We start from the raw sequence: 14,255 nt of genomic DNA, 5'->3' as shown, positions 1-14,255 counted from the left end.
ATTATCATTACTATATTTTGTAATTATATTAGGATTATTTCTTCATAAGGGTGTTATCAAACCTTTATATACATTGTAATTTTTACACACAATTAATCTAAGGAGTCATTATTCTACAGTATACTCTCTTTTTTTTATGGTATTCTACTATATACTTGATTTTTGTATTATTTATACTTTTGTGTAATGGTAATTTAAGTTTTTTATGCAATAAAAATACATTTATATCCTATTTTCTTATTATGCAACGTGAAAGTTTTGTTACTTAGTACTACGGTCTATTGATATTCATCTTCACTGGTAACTGAGAGATCTAAAGTTTCTCGCTAAACCAAAAGTTGAACCAAATTAGCCCATGCAAGGTATAGCTCATTCCCCCACCCTTTACTATAGAGAATGACAAATATTTTTATAAAAACAAAAATTGAAAGTTTTAGTTAAATATATAAAATAAATAAATAAATAAAAAATCTTAATGATATTTTAATTTTTACTAATTTTAAATTAAATTCGATAGGGATTTGATTCGATACAAATCCAATACTAATCGGATATGAATCAACTTGTCAGATCTGAATTTGTTAATCCGATTATGAATGGGCCGATTTGAATTCGACTCGTTTGCATAGGTCACATTACAAGACTGTTTTTCGGAAAAGAAGGTAACAAAACTTTAGTCGGCTTGGAACGTCAGTTATATATGGGGCTTACTCAAAGCTTTATTAAAATGAAGATAAGAGTTATGGATGCAGCCAAGAAAAATTGCATGCTTTGATTGGACACTTGGGCGGATCGATCACGCATGACAATGATACATATATTATAGCTAAATCCAAAAGAATTAAATCATAAAAAATAAGGTCCACTCTGTAAGCTGTGTACAAATATTTAGCAGAAGCATTGAGCAACCCAAAGCTTACAAGTGGCACAACAAGGTTGGACCAGCATCCTCTCCTAATCTAAGGATGAGGATTCTCATAACCAAGAGATGTGGACCGTTGGATTTTTATCCAACGGTTATAATTATTATAACTTTAAAGAAACCCTCATGTTTGTAGCCGTTGGATAAAAATCCAACTGCCCACATCCCTTGATCATGAGGATTCTCATCCTTAGATTAGGAGAGGATGCTAGTCCAACAAGGTTAATTTTGATCAGTGTGGTTATACTGTTTTTTAAGCATAATCGAGAGATGGGGGGACAAAGTAAAGAGGATCCAAAGAAAGTATACCCCAACAACTACAAGAAAAGAAGGAAATATTGCTTTCTTATTATTTTATACTATACACTTATTCCATTGGTTGGTTTAGGTAAGGTTAACACCAGACCATTTGTCTTAAGTGTATGATCTGCATCATTTTAAGACGGAAATTATTCCGCTCCTTACATGTAATACTAATTCATCTTTTAAAAACGATATGACACTATTTTCTTTCTAATCAGCACCATTCATTTTAATATGAATAGAAAAAAAATTATGGTTCATTGTGAAGATATAATTTGTTACTAAAATAGTCGATTTGTTCGACATATATGATTAATCAAACAATTTTTAAATTGCATAAATTTTTATAAGAGGTATTTGTTGATTTGTTCCCTGAACTTGTATGAAGCTGCCAATTCCCTTTCCCCATAACTTTAATTTTAGTCGATTACTCCCTTGAACATTTATAATTAGCCAATTTTCTCCTTAAACTTTAATTTTAGTTGATTACCCCCTGAACTTTTATAAATGGCCAATTCCAGCCTAGTGTTAAAAAAAATTCATTCACTTTTTCATCAATCCAATTATCCATTCTTTTTGCCCTCATACAATTGTCATGTGTTGTTTCCGTGATCAAGATGGATGAAAATTTGGATGAAAATTTTTAAAATCTAAAGCCATGGGGGAAATTAGCTATTTATAAAAGTTCAGAGAGTAATTGGCTAAAATTGAAGTTCAAAAGGAAAATTGGCTAATTATAAAAATTCAAATGGGTAATCGGTTAAAATTAAAGTTCATGAGGGGATTAACAGCTCCATACAAGTTCAGATGAAAAATCAATAAATATGCTTTTTTTATAAGTATGTTTAATAAATAATAATAAAGAGAATTAACATAATACAAAAGTTAACACCAGACCATATGTCTTGAGTTAATAATTTGTTACTAAAATAGTCGATTTGTTCGATACTTTAATTTCACGATTTCCAGCATGTGCATTAGGTTGTAGGTGGAGATGAGCAGAACTGAAAAATAATAAAATGTAAACTGAATTAAGGCCAAGTTGGAGAGAGAGAGGCATAAACGACAAGGCCAAATTAATACACACACACACACACACAATCATGTAGGAGAATCTTCATGACACTGCCTAGCTAATTAGCTATATATGCTGTTCTTAATTTTACTTTTCAGAAAAAGGTTTGTTTAATTATTTGGACAAAAATACAAAAAGAGGGACAAGATCAAGATTCTTTGTGACAATTTTAATTAGTCATGCTTGTAATTAACAATTGGGGAATATGGTAGACATTAGAATCCATGTTGTGCTTAGATATGATAAAAAGTTGAGAACCATATGCATACACACATAGAATATTATTAAGTCAAAGTTTGCATGTTTTAGCATTCAAAACAACTTCATATCACGTCCAAAAAGAAAATTTCATAATTTCATGATGGATAAAATTGAAGGAAGGAGAGGTATTACTTTAAAATCAATTGCCAATGAGAGAGTGAAGTCCTTGCGAGATTGAAGGAATTAACCTCAATTTTCTTCACATTTTCACAAACTCTCGTGTTTGATGAATTATTGAGTCTAACATAAACTCAAATTTTAATTGAGGGAAGTAAAGTATATGTGGTTGTTAGCCTCAAATATTGTATGCATGAACTCCAAAATAAGTCTGTTGCATTCTAGGTCAATTAATGAACTTATCTCGTTGGATGTTAGTTATATTCATCACACATAAGATGATATATGAATGTGGTCTATATTAGAGTGCACTTGGGACTGAAAACTAAAATGTAAACACAGACAAAACCAGACTGCACCAAACAATTTAGTTTTTGCGATTTTGAAACAGTTTTGGTTTGAAACCGAACCGAAAACTAAAATATCAATTTGTTTTCAGTTCCTAATATTTGGAACCAAACCGTATGATATAAAAAATATTTAATTTAATTAGAAAATTAGGTGTTGGGATTTAATTGTTTATTTGGTGGAGTCCATACATGAATTTGGATTTGGATACTTGAATTTTAGTATAGTGGATATTGGTTGCTGGGATTTATCTTTTCCTTTTGATTTTAAAGCAAACTCTAAAGGAATTTCCTTGAATTTTAGTATAGTAGTTATCAATTTTGGTTTTACTTACTGTAACTTATGCTTCTATCCTGTTTGGAAGCCAAATCAAACTAAAAAAAAACTATGAAATAAAATTTATAAAAAAAAAAGGTTGGGAACTCCAAATCGAAATTAAAACCGTTTAAAATTGAACCGAATCAAAATTGAATAGTTCGGTTTCACTTTGATTTCTACTGTCGTACCAAACTGAACTACCACAATAAATTTTGATTTTGATTTCAGTTTACTCCAAAATTGAACCGCACCAAACCCTACCCATCCCTCTAACTATATGGTATCTCTATCATTAGTCAATCAAAAAAAAAAAAAAAAACAAAACGGAAGACTACAAACTTGGAGAAACAACCAAACACTAAATGTAGAAGATGATAATATTGTACATTTTGACAATCAAATAATACAAAAAGAATGCAATAGCAGGAGAGCAGGAATAGTGTTGTGAGGATTGTCGGGTTATGGATGTTCACATCACATCTCAATCAACTCGACTCAATGTTATGGATGATCACATCACATCTCAATCAACTCTACTCGATGATTTTCTTAGGGATCTTTCCCATGGACCCCATGATTTGGATTAAATGTCTAAACTCCACACATGCAATATACCTGTATATGTATAGTACACATACGTATATATCATTAGCTTTTAGCAAGTATTCCGCTCCACTGGTCATCAAGCGAGACATGTTATTACTCGCATATATACCACACACATATACTACATATGTTTTAGGCAACTTTAACGAAAAACTCTCAGTACTATTCATTTTAACGAAAAATCACATTTTTCACTAAAAAGTCAATCCTGGTACTATACATTTTACCCTTTATTTTGTCTTTATCGTTAAAACTCAAAGTTTTCAAATTCTTTTCATTAGTTTTTCTTTATGTTTTATCCACTTGTAACTCAAAATGAGCCTAAAAACCTATAGGTGATAGGCGATATTTGATGAATATACGTATTATATATATCCGCAATTTACGGGTAATAACTGATCCCAATCCATGAACGTGGAGCATGTCCCTTCAAAAGGAGGTACAATATATCTATAGTTGTACAGAAAACCCCCAATGCAGTTAGAGGTAGACTCATTAACTGTATAGTAAAGTAGTTTGTATTAGTCTTATTTAAACAGCTAGCACTGCCACACAGAGAGAGAGAGGAGAGAGGAGAGAGGGACTGTTGGAGGCTATGCCAATGGAGGATGCACTTCCATTCAAATACAGCAAAGTATCTGACAAAACTTGAATTTGCTTCAATATCCTTTGCTTTTTTTTGTTGTCTGACTCTGATGGAAGCTATTTACATGTCCTGCAGTTTCATGAATCGTGGCTATAATTGTACGTTTGGTTTTCGTCGGAAATGGCATGGAGAAATCTTCTGTCGCTTCTCCTGTAGGCCATGCATCTTGTTTGCATGCATCAAGACACTTCTCACGTTGCATATGCTACAGTATCACGTCAAATCGAAGCCGGCACAAGCGTTTGTGAAGTGAGTTATGCATGGCTCGTATAAATGTTCAGAAAAGGGTGCAGGGTGCTAAAACTTGAAGGGCGGTACCTCTTTCAACTCGTGAAAAGTGATACGGTTTCTTACAAGTCCTCCCACAGTTTGACCCTTCTTCTATGTGAGACTTTACCATTCAAATCCCACAACTCCGGCAACTACTATTATTGACTTTTGAATCTCGAAAATACGAATAATTTCAATAGTGCATGATATATATATTTTTTTTTGTTTTTTGTTTTTATTTTTTATTTTTTATTTTTATGTTGTTGATTGTTGTTCGGTGTTTTACCTTTAAAATAAAATGTTTCTTGATGATTAACACATATCGAGTGGTGTCACCGGTTACTTTTAATCGAATTCAGACTTGAATTACAAATTAACACAATGTAACCTGTTAAGATATCGAGTTAACGTAAACACGAGTCCTTTGAAGCTCAACTTCCATGTAATGCACAAAAAAATGTGTGCCGTGCGACCAAAGTTTGGGCCTGAAGGGCTCAGCTTAACAGGATAGAACAGAAAAACTGAACTCTGGGCTCCAAAACAGAGCCCAAGTACGACCCGACCCAGTAAATAAGTACCCATGATGGACCCCACAAACCTAAAATTCCTAGTGAAAATAATGAGAAAAAAAAACCCTAAAATCCGCCATCATCCAAATTCAGTCTGACCAGGTACCAGTACCACCACCCAGAAACACCAAAACATGGCTCTACGCATGTTCGTACAGTTCCCGGTTACCTCACCTTTCCCGCCACCCACAAAATCCGGTCACCTGAACTCATCCGTACGGTTGAAACCTCCATGTGCCGGTAGCCACTCAACTCCCCTATCCCAACCCAGACGGCCCGTAACACAGAAGAACAGAAGGCAATCATTTCTCAAAGCCGTCGACGAAAGCCAGGCGAATTCTGAGTCCGGCGCCGAATCGGTGAGCACCCAAGACAAAGAATCGGCCGCGGAAGGAGAATCGGCCGCTAGTCAACCCGTCGAGTTGAGCGAGTTGGGGAAGGAGATCAAGGCGGCGATGCAGAAGAGGAAGGAGGAGAAAGAGGGGGACTTTTTGAGCGGAGTGGTGGAGGAGGTAAGGGAGATCGAGTGGCCGGCGTTCGCTAAGGTGTTGGGGACCACCGGGGTGGTTCTTGCGGTCATTGCCGGTTCCAGCGTCGTGTTACTCACTGTCAATGCCATTTTGGCTGAGTTTTCCGATCAGGTTTTCGCGGGGAGAGGGGTTCAGGATTTTTTCAGCTGAGAGTGAGAGATGTGAGAATGTTAGGTTCATGGGCCCGCAGACCCGACCCGGCCCATATGGTGTGTTTATGGAAAGAGAGAATCAAATACTCAATAGCATTCCTTGTATAATTTGTATTATTCAAAATTGACTAAATCATGATTTGTCGGCCTTGCTCTCTTTTTTTCAAATTGTCGCAATTTAACTCGTGTAGTTTACTAATTGTTATAATTTAACTCGTGTAGTTTACTAATTGTTATAATTTAACTCGTGTAATTTACTAATTGTTGCAATTCGAGGACAAGCTTAATTTTATCGGCTTTTCCAGCATAATTTAAACGTGCAGTGCTAGTTTCATTCATAGATTGACGGAATTTACTTACTGTCCTTGCACCGCAACAATTAACAAATTAACATAGATTAAATTGCAATAATTGAAACCAAAGTAGAACTTCACTAAAATTACCGAGATAAAAAAACTCATACTTTCGCCTTAAAATTTTGTGCTTTCGCCCTTAAATTCTTACGAAAGAAAGAGAAGCATAGTTAAATAGGGTACAATGTACATACTCTCAATAATTCAGTGCCATAATTGTAATTTGCTAACCATTCTACCACCTGATACGCTTGAAAAACACATCTAAGAAGTTCGCGACAACAAAACAAAGGTGGTGGAAGACCATTAAAAGTACAATCCTCATCATTCATCCGCTTCCACCGGCAGGGCCAACCAGGACTCCCTGAGCAGTCCCTTCTTTCCTAGCGCTATCATCCTTCTCCTCACCCTGCTCCTTCCGTATCCTGATCTTGTACTTAGCCTCAAAATCAGAGATTTCCTTTTTCTTCTTCTCCAATGCCTCATTCAGCCTGGCAATAACCTCCTCAATACCTTCTTTGTTGCGCTGCACGGCTGGCAGGACCTCCTTGATGGTTCTCTCCACCAGAACACCTCCAATCATCCGGTAGCATCGCCTGGACGGATCAAGTGGCTGGATGGCATTGATGACCAGTGAGTGCTCGCTCGCTTCCATCTCTAGCTCAGTAATTTTCGAGTAGATTTGGTTGAGCTCAGACCTCATATCAGCAAACTTATTTGCAACGGCTTGTTCATTTACATATTCCTTTTGATCCCTTTCAGCTCTACTAGTGGCCATGATTCCCTACAAATGATGGAGCAACGAAATTCAAGAGTAGGAAGAATTGACGCAAACACAATTTCACTAGCTAAGATAGATCAAAACAAAAGGGCATACAGTATATCACATTTAGCAGAAACCCCATAGCTTCTGCTTCTTGGTTATTGTAATGTACACAATTTATTAAAAGAAACAAACATTAAAATTGCAGCTGCATCTACATTAGTCATACACACCGTTCATATGCTCCTTGGGTAATGCAAACCGACTGCATTTAGTTAAGGGAGAAAAATTAACCTCAAAGCTAAAACAGAATGTTACAACTGGGTAACAATTTTTTAACATGATAGACCACCGGTGAGTTTATTTAATATGAGTTTTGTTCCAGTTGCAACTATAATTGGTGTGACTATCCCCAACTAAGGATGCAAAATGACAGCAACCCTCCACGGCAAATTTTATATTGTTGACTAATCTATATCCAGCACACTTGCACTACATATACACATACGTAAAATCTGCTGTCAACTTATCATAAACTCCTTGATCAAATCTTGTTATCTCACGGAAACAATATGTGGTAGCAGTTATTGAAGAGAAAACATCTAAGTAATCAATGTATTCCGTGAATCTTCTATAGTATGCTTCCACTACATATGCACATACATAGAATCTGCTGTTAGCAACTCCTCGACCACATGATTTTTTCCAAATGTTACATATCAAGGCAAACAATGGCCTGGATGAGCATGACTACTATGTTTGAAACATTGAGTTACACACTTTGGATCTTTGAACTTGTTCGCTGGTAATAACTTAACTAGGAATTTTAGTCGAGTCTATCTTTAACCCTAAAGTATCTTGAACTGGAATTTGAAGCTGTACATAATAACCAGAATAAAAAATGTTTCAAAAATAATTGGTTCAACCAATTTATTAACAAACAGTTCTTTACTAAACCTAAAAGCATCGAAATCACTTAGCTGTTCCCATATCTCTACCTAGATCAAAATGAAGTCGGAATAAAGAAGCAGGTTACAACTACACTTTCTTCTTGAAGAGTAAATTTCCCCTCCCTGTCCTACGATTTTTCTGAACATACCAAACCCAACCATGCATACTGAAATTGACACAGTGCAATATATAAACAGGGAAATCCAACAAAAAAAACATAAGCTAAAATCCACTAGCAATCTGGAATCCATCACAAGTAGATCGAAATATCACCACAATGGTGTATGAATTCCATTTTCAAATTCTATACAAGCTCAGAAAACATATATATGCAATAACCGGGCATTGGTTTTTCAATATCTTTAAATTTTTCAAGAACTTGAAGAATTTTTTTGATGTCGATTGTATAGTTTTTCATAAATTCACATATAATATGACACTTACCAATGTTTGATGCGAAAAATGTTGTTTCTTTGTCTACTTTATGCAGTTTCAGGAGGCCGAATCCAGAACCAGAGTTCGAATCGAATACAACAATAAAACTTAGGGCTATTCCTGCAGATACTGAAAAGTCATAACCATCTAATATTCCAACTTAAACACAAAATCGTAGCTACCCAAACACTCCCTTTTCTCCTTATTCAGATCACGGCAACACAAACCTTCACCAAACAAAATCCGTGTTCTTAGCGCAGTTAAACCCAATCAGTTATTAATTTTGATTAAATTTAACAGAAATCAGAGGTTTCGAAACCCTATGATCCTACTTCAAATGAGAAGAAGGCGAAGTAAACATCCATGGCGAAGAAAGCGTACCTGAGTGGTGGCGCGGAGAAACTGTTGAGAAGACGGCTGCTCCGTAGACGTCAGGGAGAGTGGCAGCGAAGGAGGAAGCGAATGACGAAGCAAAGCTGCTCAAATGCGGTTCGGCACAGCGAGTATTTTACTAGTTTATTTGGCTTAATTGCACAAATACCCCGTGTAGTTTACTCAATTATCACTTTCATACTTATATTTGTTGTATTTTCATTCTTCTATCTTCAACTCCAAATAGCACCGTTACTCATAGGACGTTTTATGAGTACGGTGACGTGAGTCACCCCGGTGTACGTGTTGTAATAAGAGAGAAGATGATACAGTCAATATGTTATACTTATGGGTGTATTAATAAACCAACGTGTTAAAATTTGAAAGAAACAATAACATCACGTAACCGTGTTTCAGATCTACAAATGTATTTTCATGTTCTTATAGCGCTCATCAAGAATTTAAGCGTCTCCAATGACATATCCTAGGTCATATCATATAATAGTGTAGTTAGAATACCAACTCATGACCATAAAAGATCATGGACATGAAATAGATTATTTATTGCATTATATCTAAAAGGTTCACAAAAAGAAATGAAAGTGATGTTCAAATTCAGTAACTCAATAAAAACACGAAGGATAAGTCTATACACATGTCAAACTATAATTAGTCAAGTGTTGCTGCATAAAAAATTAACATGTAAAAACTCATATGCATACAGCTAGCATAACCTTTTGCCACATTATATCCATTGAAAATACTCACAAAAATAAATGAAACCTCCATTGATGATGATATTTTGAACTCGTCATTCCTGAAACCTAACAAAATTCCACATGACAAGTCATTTTTAAACCAATTTTGAACATGGAAAGTACCTTGTGCATCTCTGGCCAAGAAATACTTTGCCAGTTCCATCACATATGGAAGTCCCTTGAATCCCTCCAAGATGATGGTCTTGAGGTGCAAAGACAAACAAACATGCACGAAAGCCGGTGGATTGAACTGCCCGCTTCTTTGTTCCAATTTGCCAAGACTAAGATCGAGACGAATATGTTGTAGATTAGGTGCTCTGTGGAACACGTTTATTAGAAATTTGCAGTCAAACACATTTATTAGACATTATTAAATGCAGGCAAATTGCAATCATCATATTCATCAGGAGCTACAAGAGACAAGTATTCAGCACTGGAAAACTCTCTTTACTAATGAAGTGAATAGCCCAACGCTACCTCTGAGTTATTTCAGGAGTAGAGATGTTCAAATCCGGACCGTCTTTTGGAAAATATCCCCTTAGTTCCAAATCTTCAAGGACGGGGTGTTCGGGCCGGATTTGTCCCTCGCATAGCTCCCCGGGGCTTTTGCCTGTCAAGCAAGGTTTGTTACTTGGTGTGTTGCAATATGAATTTGCTGTTAGTTTATAATGTGCCTTTTGTGGGGCCTTTGTTAGGCCTTGAGGCTAACAATCAAGACTAACATAGATTTGATCATGCCACTATTATCTTTGTATAACAGATTGTTGTATAAGTGTGAATTAAGTTTATTACTTGCGCCACAAGTTACTTAGACTTCTTGATTATCAATGGATTGTCATATATGGATTAAGTATGTATAAAGTTCTTTTTCTTGCCTTGTAAACAAGGACTTTTAACTCGTGATATTGTATGTTCAAGATGAAGGGGATTCAGGGTCATTCCAACCATTACAATTAACTTTAAAGGAGTTAAAGTTCATTACTTTAGCCAGATTGATCATAAGTGAAGTTTGAACAAAAGATCGTTGAAAATGATTTGAAAACACAATGAGACATGCATTAAACAACAGATTTACTTTATATTAACACAAACAAAAGAGACCCGGACAAGGTTCAACTTCTTGCAACCATTTATCTTTATGTTTACAAGGGTTTGTAGGCTCTGGGGAATGAAAAGTACATAGGTTTTATGATAGATACGTATTTATTACAATTGTTACCCTATTATTTATATTTGTTAGTGTCTAATTCAGACTATTGTGAGTAAATTACTTTAGTTTTGTAATTTATAAGGAATAGGATGCTTATTGTTAAAAGTGGAATTTAACATGGTCTTAGCACATTCGTTACAATTTATGTATGCTATTAACATTGGCTTCATTTATTTAATTACTTGTTATTTTATTATTAGGTTGAAGGCTATTAGGTTTTGGGTAATCTTATTTATTTGGAGTTGACTTACAAATGAGGCTTTTCAACTTTACACACAAGGAATTACTATTGCAAATTGAATTCCAATCGGTGGCTCCAAGGATTGGCAACCGACAAGTTAGGAGAAAATATTTGTGAGATCAAGGAATAAAATCCTCAATTTTATTAGAAGAATGGGATCCTACGAATTGGAAAGGAGCAGTATATAAAGATAGGAAGCAAAGGCTTCGATTGGGGGGGGTGGGGGGGGGGTGTTGGGGAGGATCTCCGACTTCTTCTTCTAGCATGAAACAGAGAGAGCAGGGGTAGAGCGGCAACGATTTGGTTCTTTTTCTCTAGTTTTATTTTATGCAAAATTTCCTTCTTAGAATTACTATGAATTCTTTGTTCATGGGGCTCTAAACTCATAGTTAAGGCTAAGAGGAAGCCCTAATTATGATTACTCTAGTTATTTGATTGTTTAATTCATGGATTTCAGATTGATAATTAGTTTTCATTCACTAGTGGAATTGCAATTTTGATATTTGGTTCTTTGTGCTTGACCATAGCCTAGGACTTTGATATTGAAATTATTTGCATATGAATTTATTTCTGACCATGAATTGGATTCTATTGATGCTTTGTGAATAAGAATCATGACCATATATTTTGATCTGACCGTAGACGAATATTGTATGTTCAAGATGAAGGGGGTTCAGGGCCATTCCAACCATTACAATTAACTTTAAAGGAGTAAAAGTTCACTAGTATCGTTGGAAATGATTTGAAAACACAATGAGATTTGCATTAAACAACATATCTACTTTATATGAACATAAACAAAAGAGACTCGGGTAAGATTTAACCTTATCGGGCAAGGCTTAACGTTTTGCAACTAATTCTCTTTGTGTTTACAAAGGTTTGTAGGCTTTGGGGAATGAAAAGTACATAGGTTTTACTATAGGGAATCGATACTACAACGCTAGGGGAAGGTAGCATAGCTTTTAAACTTGACAAAAGATGGCTTTCTATGGGGATCTATGACTAAAAGAGCAGAGTCTGGACAAAACACAGTTTTCTGGGTATAAGCTTGTCTGAGAGCGAAGTTTGGATGTCTTTTGATTGATTGGTTGAGTGTCCCTATCTTTGGTATCCCTTTCTGCTTTTATAGACATTTTAGCTCGACTGTCCAAGCTTTGCCTTTAGCTAATGGCTTTTGGAAGGTGATGAGTCATCACTTATTTACTCATCCATGCCCTTGAAAAATTCTTTTTGCTAGGGTGAGCTGCCCTCTGTGGCCTATGCCTTACTGAAATGGTTTCCAATTCTTCTCGGGCCTATCGACTTGTTCGAGCCCAATCTCCCTTTGCTTTTGCATTCTTGGGCTTCATCATTATAAAGCCCAATGTTAAATATTAATCCAAACACGGGGCAGTTAGAGACAAGCTTTCTGAGTGAGGCAATACTTGCAGAAGTATGAGCTATAACATAGAGGCACTTAAGACTTGGGAAACAAACTGATGCAGGGGAATCATGGGTAATACAATTTGAGTCCACCTTCAGAACCACCGTGTTTTCCTCGTGAAAATGCTTTGAGGCATTGTGAACTCTTAACTTCCCGATGTTATAAAGTTCAAAAACATAAAAACAGGGATAAAGTTGAACAACATTGCTCCTGATGGCAGTGCAAATCCAACCATGCATAAGAGAGATAGCTTCATCTCTAAAATACAAACAGTTACAATGAAGACGAAATTTTTTTATGACAGATGAGTTACGTAACGAAAGTATACGCTCCAGATTTTCGATTGAGGTTCAAAAAAATCTCCATAAGTCCATACATCTCTCCATCTTTTAGACAATGTAGAGGCCCAAACAAATGCATCTGGTAAATCACTAATTCTGTCTTTAGCTCATGCAGTTTGATGTTTTGATTTTGTATCCATGCTGCTTGTATTGTCTTGTTTTTCTCATTCTATTTCTGTTCTGGAATAGAAATATAAGCTAAACAAAATATTTCATAATTCCACTCTTTATTCTTCCCTATATATAGGTATTAATAGAGAACAACCTACAAGTCTAACTGAATAGTTAACCTTAACCTAAAATTTGTTGAATATAAACAAACTTAAGTACTACGGTATGTGGTATTCTTCTTCACTTGTAACTTTTAAGTGAAAGGTGATTTGAACTATATTATTGGTAGCCCATTAGTGTAAATAATGTCAATTGTTCAAAAAAAAAAAAAAAAAACCTTAACTCTTAATAAAATAATATAAGATAAAATCTCTAAGTAAATAAAACCATTCCCCTTTTATATTTTCCAGACACTCTCTCAATCACTTATTCGGAGGATCACATATAAAAGTTCACAAACTAGACATATGATTTAAATCATAGTTCCATCATTCATAATTTATAGAACAAATAACAATACAAGTTATAATTGTCCACAAACGCTACATTATAAGTTCATTTTCAATGGAAGAAAAAAGACATTACTCTCAATGTAAGCTATTATGCTATTATTCAACCATTGATCTCCTATTTGGTTACGCAATAAAAAGAGCAACTTCGCTTTGGGGCATTTTATTAAGTAGTTGGTGGGCATGCATAGAGAGTAGCTCGACTATTTAGACAAACTCCAACCCCTTGGAGTAAGTCCTAAATTTTTCTTTCTATTCCCCACCCTCCCCCCCCCCCCCCCCAAAAAAAAAAAAAACCCCAATTTCTTTCCAACCCTTGTTCTAAAATTAGGTTAAGCGTTAAAATCCCAAAAAAACTCAAATACTAGCCAAGATTTAGCCCAAAATTAGTAGTTGAGCCCATTGTGAGACCAACTCTAACCCTTGGAGCAAGTCCACCACCCCAACCCCCCCCCCCCCCCCCCCCCCCAAAAAAAAATCAAATTTCTTTCCAACCCTTGTTAAGTGTTAGAACCTCAACTCTAACCCTTGGAGCAAGTCCACCAACCCACCCCACAAAAAAAATCAAATTTCTTTCCAACCCTTGTTAAGCGTTAGAACCTTAAAAAACTCAAATACCAGCCAAGATTTAGCCCAAAATTAGTAGTGGAGCCCACATCTGAGACCAACTC

At 35.6% G+C, this 14,255-nt stretch overlaps 2 protein-coding genes across 5 annotated transcripts; one reads left to right on the top strand and one right to left on the bottom strand.

Moving 5' to 3' along the window:
- Window positions 1-5,496: 5,496 nt before the first annotated feature.
- LOC137731372 (preprotein translocase subunit SECE1) lies at window positions 5,497-6,262 on the top strand. The gene has a single exon (XM_068470477.2). It carries the CDS (start codon window positions 5,570-5,572, stop codon window positions 6,113-6,115), a length of 546 nt encoding a protein of 181 aa, XP_068326578.2. The 5' UTR covers window positions 5,497-5,569; the 3' UTR covers window positions 6,116-6,262.
- Window positions 6,263-6,565: 303 nt separating this feature from the next.
- PDF2 (prefoldin 2) lies at window positions 6,566-9,141 on the bottom strand. 4 transcript variants are annotated; one of them, XM_068470479.2, is made up of 3 exons: window positions 9,001-9,141; window positions 8,629-8,739; window positions 6,566-7,254 (listed from the first exon to the last, which is right to left on the bottom strand). In XM_068470479.2, exon 3 carries the CDS (start codon window positions 7,246-7,248, stop codon window positions 6,799-6,801), a length of 450 nt encoding a protein of 149 aa, XP_068326580.1. In that variant the 5' UTR covers window positions 7,249-7,254; window positions 8,629-8,739; window positions 9,001-9,141; the 3' UTR covers window positions 6,566-6,798. The 4 variants fall into 4 exon arrangements, with proteins under 4 accessions (XP_068326580.1, XP_068326581.1, XP_068326582.1 ...); XM_068470480.2 differs by having other exon boundaries at window positions 8,629-8,846; window positions 9,001-9,139; XM_068470481.2 differs by having other exon boundaries at window positions 8,629-8,748; window positions 9,001-9,129.
- Between the last annotated feature and the right edge of the window lie 5,114 nt (window positions 9,142-14,255).

The sequence above is a fragment of the Pyrus communis genome, chromosome 16 (genome assembly GCF_041283825.1).
Source record: "Pyrus communis isolate YQ-2024b chromosome 16, ASM4128382v1, whole genome shotgun sequence".
NCBI lineage: Eukaryota > Viridiplantae > Streptophyta > Magnoliopsida > Rosales > Rosaceae > Pyrus > Pyrus communis.
This window is presented reverse-complemented; position numbering and strand designations above follow the sequence as displayed.